Source organism: Cynoglossus semilaevis, chromosome 19 (assembly GCF_000523025.1).
Source record: "Cynoglossus semilaevis isolate Cse_v1.0 chromosome 19, Cse_v1.0, whole genome shotgun sequence".
NCBI classification, from domain to species: Eukaryota; Metazoa; Chordata; class Actinopteri; order Pleuronectiformes; family Cynoglossidae; genus Cynoglossus; species Cynoglossus semilaevis.
This window is the reverse complement of record NC_024325.1, coordinates 8,584,551-8,590,382: the sequence shown is the minus strand read 5'-3', so window position 1 is coordinate 8,590,382 and position 5,832 is coordinate 8,584,551. Positions and strand designations below refer to the sequence as shown.

The window sequence follows — 5,832 nt, the reverse complement described above, 5'->3', positions numbered from 1 at the left end:
TCAGTAAAAGACGGATTTAACTGAAGTCTTTAAACACATCACCTACCGGTGTCACATGGCTGGCTGCAGAATTCTGCAAAAGGCCTGTGTGTGAAAGAGAGAGAAAAAGTGCTGAGTCACTTCTGGTGACGGAGGAAAGATTTTTACATTCTACAAGAAGTAAGAACGTCCAGGGACTCACTGTAACTGGCTCTTGATGGTGAAGGTGATGTTGTCGGCGACCTGAAGAATCTTCTCCAAGGCCATGATGTCATAGGAGTTTGGGTTTCTGAAGGGGATATCGTCTGGAAGGCCACAGACTTCCACCGACTCTGGGCTGCCCCGGAGGAGCTTGTATGGCACCATGACGGAGCGGTCCAAGCCCAGAGCTTCACCTGAACACAACACAGACAGAAGAGTGTTATGTTTTTTGTTTTTTTAATGGTTACATAAGTGTTGATGTATAAACTTTCAACTTAATGGTTATATAAGTGTTGATGTATAAACTTTCAACTATTTTGACTGTTTTCAAGTTTAATATTAAAATTAAAATTTTAAGACTGCCTTTTGTCAAACCTTCCCCGCAGCTACATTTATAGCTAAACTCTAGATATTTATGTATCAACTTTAATAACCTGGGGACGATACTGTATATAACGGAACTTTTAGCTACTTTTATATAGCTTTACCTTTGGCCGTTGTGACTAGCGTTTATCATCTCCTGGGCTTCCACTAACTCCTGCTGTTTTGGGGGTTAACAATAAGCACAATTAGCACATTCTTACTCTCTTTGATAATTTGGTCTATTCTAGTTCATGTTTTCTTGCTTTCGTTCCCCGTGTCCTTCGTTTTTTATTTCTCTTCAATTCATATTTCTTTAGACCTTATGGTGAACTGTATTCATTCTGTCTCTATAGGTGTTGGAAAGAATAAACTCCTTCGAGCGCTTTATACAATATTATCAAGAAAATATTTTCTCAAAAAACAACTGTTCTATTCACCGTATTTTTTGTTGAACAGTTCCTTGACCTGCTCCCTCAGAACTACTTTCTCTCCCATTCGATTCATGTCCTCGTCATCTGAGTTGTTAAAAAACAGTTAGAATCAGTCGATGGTGTTAATGTGTGACAAAAAGACAGAAAAAAAAGATGTCAGAAAGTTTATGAAACATTAATCCCCTCACCGCTTATGGAGGAATAGGCCTTCTTCAACAAAGTGACTCTTCGCGGTGCTGATGAAATGGACAAAGGGTGAATTCATTTTCCATGACATTAATATAATATTAGCTCTGTCACAGTTAGTTAATCAGAACAAAGTCTGACCGTACCTGGTTTGGGAATGAGTCCTTGAAAAGGTCTGGGAAAAGAAAGAAAAAGAAAAGATGAAGGATGGAAAATTATGTTTTAATCAGGACAAAGAGGTTTTTTACAGGTTATATCTTTAAAAAAAGAAACTGACAATTACACAGTATTTTGTAAATTACTTTACAAGAAATTACATTTTATTTTTGGAAATTTTTCCTACGTTTTGTTATACACTTGGATGATGTTTTGTTACTGTGGCAAAAAGAAATCTTTTTTCCAAGTCAGTGAAAATTGGCAGCTCGTTCCTCCTTACATATTTTTGAGGCGCAAAAGCGTCCAGAACTTTCTGTTGCAGAGATAAAGTAGAGCTAGACGACTTCCAAGGTGACATTCTCAGTTGTAAATACTAGATCTTATCTATTGGCTTGGAGTGCTGCTTTACACTAATAAGAAATGAAATGTTCCTCCTGCCAAAACTACACAACACTTCCCTTTGGTACAGAACCATAATTTGGACTGACAAATGGTCGGTGTACAGCCATATGTTTCCTGGATCCTGAGATGACACTTTACTGGATACTTTCTGGTACTGTCTCTAGTTTCTGGTACCATTTCTCAGGAGGAAACATGCATTTTTTTCCACCTCAGTGTTTTATGCTGTTGCTTTTTTATTGTGTTCAAATACATTGGACAGCTATGAAAACCTCATTTCCCTTCGGGGATAAATAGTCATCCATCATCCATCCATCCATCCATCTAAATGCCTTAGAAACAAACCAGGAATTCAAGATGTAAGACTAAAGGCACAGTGTTTTCCCTACCTGGTGATGGTGAAGCTGATTTTGTCGGCCACGGCCAGGATCCTCTCCAGGTTCTGGGAGCCAAAGGTGCAGGGCTTCCTGAAAGGAATCCCAGGCGGCAGACCCTGGATGATGACTGAGTCTGGGTTGTTCTTGATCCTCTTGTAAGGCACTTGCACCGGGTACTTGATGCCCAGCGCCTCCCCGTACTTCCGGTTGAACAGATCCTGGACCTGCTCCCGCAGAGTGTTGGCCAGGTCGATCCTGGAGAGTTTGGACTCCAGACACTCTGTGGACAAAGAACACAAGACACAAGTTTGGTCAAAACAACACTTGAAAGCTCATGTCTGAACATTTCTACTTTTTCTATTGCTCTTTTATAAAGAAATGTGATGCTTGACCAAATTTAAGATTCTAGTTTTGGCTGCATTTAAGTAAAGTATCAGAACATAACCTACCTGAGAACCCAGGTCTTTTGGATATGGCTGCGCTGTCCTCTGTCACCACTACGTCCTTGTCCAGATCTTTGAACAAGAAATATTTAAGGGTAAGTCTTTGGTTTTTTTATCCTCTCTCCTTCAGGACTTCCTCAAGCAAAAAATAAAAAATAAAAAATTCAGAAGGCTCCTGGTTTCATCAGATGAGCTCCGTCATAAATAAAAGAACAGGCAGAGGTAGCTGCAGGAAAAGCCCTGCAAGGTTGTTCTCTCTCTCTGCTGTTGGAAAAGTGCTGTTAAAAATAGAGCAGGAACTGGATTTGACCCTCGTAATTTTCACACACTCAGAGGAGAGTTGGATTTTATATTTACAGCCTGATATCACACCAGAGTCTGCAGAGGTTTGACTCAATCTTCTGAGCTTCAGTTCCTCAACTGTGTGAAAACACTGCAGAATTACATCTTTTTTTACAACATTTAAAGCTCACATTATAAACAGCGAATAGTTTTTTTTTATTTAATATTTTTTCATTGTATCTTTTCTCCTCTGGTATCAGTTATTACCAGTTGGACGATAATTAATGCATTTGTCCCAACATGCACCTTAACTGACCTCCTCATCAAGTCACTACATCAGTACCACAGGATATTCAGACTGATCTACTGTGTGCTCAGTCCAACTTTTTTCCCACTTCACTATTCAAATATGACCCGATCAAACACTTAAGACTCAAACTAAAAAAAAACAAATAAAAGGCGACCAAATAGAGAAGCCATACTGTACGGCAGATTTTAAACTGCAGGACTCCTGAGTTCGATTCCTAGAAAAATTGCACATCCGTAATGGCGCCTCATGTGTGGCAACAGTCAATCCAGAGACAAAAATATGTGGATCAAAAGCCTGACAAGGTCAATTTTGCATAATGTGTCCCCTTTAATATGCAGAGTCTGTGACAGTTTGTCAATGAGGCAAATTGTCCTGAGTCACATCAGAATTTCAATTGTGTTTTGTTTTTTGTTTTTCAAAATACGATCACTTCAAATGCTGTTATGATGATTTTACCTTAGCATTTGGCGACATTCTGTGTTAGAACAGGACAAACAATTAGCAAACTGGTCACAATCTCAATGTGCACAAACTGAACGAGAAATGACTGACATTGAACCAACGATGAGACTCAGATAATGAGATAAGAATTTTCACATTCATGACGATGAGACCCAGATGAGATAAGAATTTTCACATTCATGACCACGCTCCAAGACTTTAGAGTAAATTACAGGTCTTGTTTGAAATCTGAAAACACATGTTTGTACAAATGTGTCAGTACCTGATTCACAGACAGGAATTGAAGGCATTTCTTGTTTGACTTGCTCTGTTAACAGCTCAGGTCTGTAGAGAAACACCAACATTGTACATCAGTCACTCAGCAGGTTTTTTTGTTCTGGTGGTAGTGAAGTGAAATGACTCCCACCTGTTGATTACAAACTGGATCTGATGACCAGCAGCTAAGATCTTGCGCAGTTTGGCCGCTCCAAAACAGCTGGGTCTTCGCAGCGCGATTCCCTCCGGCAGCCCAGTGACGTACAGATCCTCTGGATACATCTGGAACCTGGAGTACGGGACATTGGCCGACTCAGGAAGACCAAGGGCTTCGGCTAAGACAGAGGGACAGAGACGGGAAAGGAGAGGAGTGAAATAAAATATAGGAATCCAACTTTTCCCTAAGACAGTGAAGGCATCACTGGCTTTATTCTGCCTTTGTTGAGTAGTTTTGGTTTTTAGAAGTGAGGCCTCACGGGTGAAGCAGTTAAACACTGCACTTTACCCTGTTTGTTTTTTATTAAAATATTGTGAAAATCACCTGAAACATCCCGACACGTACCGTACTTAATGCTGAACAAACTCTCCACTTGTCTCCGTAGCTGAAGAATCATCTCACTGATGTCTTCCACCAAACTTCCAGCTTAACACGTCAATGAAAAAGAAGAAGAGATGGATAAACCTTTACCACTTTCGCTATCATTTAACTTTATCAAAACTTAAAAGCTGATCATTTGCATTAATCACATATTTTCAGGCAATTTATCTTGGAAACAACAGCCTAATCCTGAGATACCATCAAAATTAAAGAACTTCTTAGCATCTGAGTGAACCCTGCTGCTGAGTCACCTGTGAAAACCACTACTTTTCTCCCTTTGTGGTTTTTTTATATGATTTAGATAAATGTCTCCTGTCCTCACTGACCTGGTAAAGACAAAGTAGCTGTGTGCTGTATTAATCACCAGAGGACAAAAGAATTGGGGCGCACCGTAGAACAAAGCCACTCGTTTTGTTTTGTTTTTTTCAATTTTCTTTCTTCAACTAATGGGGTTGAAAAGCAGCTGGACAGAAAGAATTCAGTGGACACAGCTAAAAGACACAAATCAACCGAAAAGCACCTGAAGTGAGTAAACAATATCTATTTTATTCTAATGACATGATGTAAAAATTATCATAAATACACACTTTTATGTGGTTTCTTCTGCTAAATATGGTTTAGAGGAGTGTAGAGATTAGGGAATAAATATTTTGATGAGTAATTTGTCACTTTATAAACAAAGTGCTTAAATTTTATAGGTAAAACATAAAAAAGGCTGCGTTCAAAGAAGAGCAACCGCAGCTGCATCGCAGCCTTTCACAGCTGCTTGGATTTTTATGACTTCAGTCTCTGTTTTTTTTGTTTTTTTTTTCACACCAACTTGAAGGATATTTTCAGTGGTTTCTCAGTTTTATCATCTTTACCTTCAGAGGATCTTCTGATGTTCTGGGAGGAGGCAGTGGGAGAAAGAGCCTCAGCTGCAAAATTTAAAAAATAGAAAACAATAATAATTCATACAGTTTATATTCTCCATGACTTGCATCTTGACCAAAATTAATAATAACAATAATACATAAAACATAAGCATCTATGCCCCAGCAAATAACAATAGAAAAATAAAAGTGACACTTTCTGAACTTACCTTTAATATTTTCCCTCTAGAGGTCATTTGTGAAAGAAAAAAACTTAAAGAAGAAGGAATCATAAATAAAATGAAATAAAAAACAAACTATAATCTCCTGTTGAAAGTATGACAGACCATAGACAAGATCACACTGAGTAGACTCCTCCTTCTCTGCTGTGTTGTCACTAGTGTCAGGTCTGAGCGATAGCTGGTCAAGTTTATTTATTTTTTTAAATTCATCTCAATCCTTTGCTCTTTGATATTTCATCTTTTTGAACTGTTGAGTTCAAAGTGCGCAGCTGACGTGTGCACAGAGAAACAAAGTCT

General features: G+C 38.7%; 1 protein-coding gene across 2 annotated transcripts in view; it reads right to left on the bottom strand.

The window, feature by feature from the left end:
• The window catches only part of gtf2ird1 (GTF2I repeat domain containing 1), a 26,251-nt gene continuing 20,419 nt past the window's right edge, over positions 1-5,832 (bottom strand). The window contains exons 15-25 of one of the 2 annotated variants that reach the window (XM_025065644.1): positions 5,306-5,359; positions 4,407-4,487; positions 3,996-4,179; positions 3,852-3,913; positions 2,542-2,607; positions 2,105-2,372; positions 1,307-1,335; positions 1,163-1,210; positions 981-1,058; positions 182-374; positions 1-84 (exon numbers count right to left, since the gene is read on the bottom strand). In XM_025065644.1, coding sequence (XP_024921412.1) covers positions 39-84; positions 182-374; positions 981-1,058; positions 1,163-1,210; positions 1,307-1,335; positions 2,105-2,372; positions 2,542-2,607; positions 3,852-3,913; positions 3,996-4,179; positions 4,407-4,487; positions 5,306-5,359 — 1,109 coding nt within the window. In that variant the 3' untranslated portion in view covers positions 1-38. Of the gene's footprint in view, positions 85-181; positions 375-463; positions 722-980; positions 1,059-1,162; positions 1,211-1,306; positions 1,336-2,104; positions 2,373-2,541; positions 2,608-3,851; positions 3,914-3,995; positions 4,180-4,406; positions 4,488-5,305; positions 5,360-5,832 lie in introns of those variants that run through there. The other variant, XM_025065645.1, reaches the window with a different exon arrangement.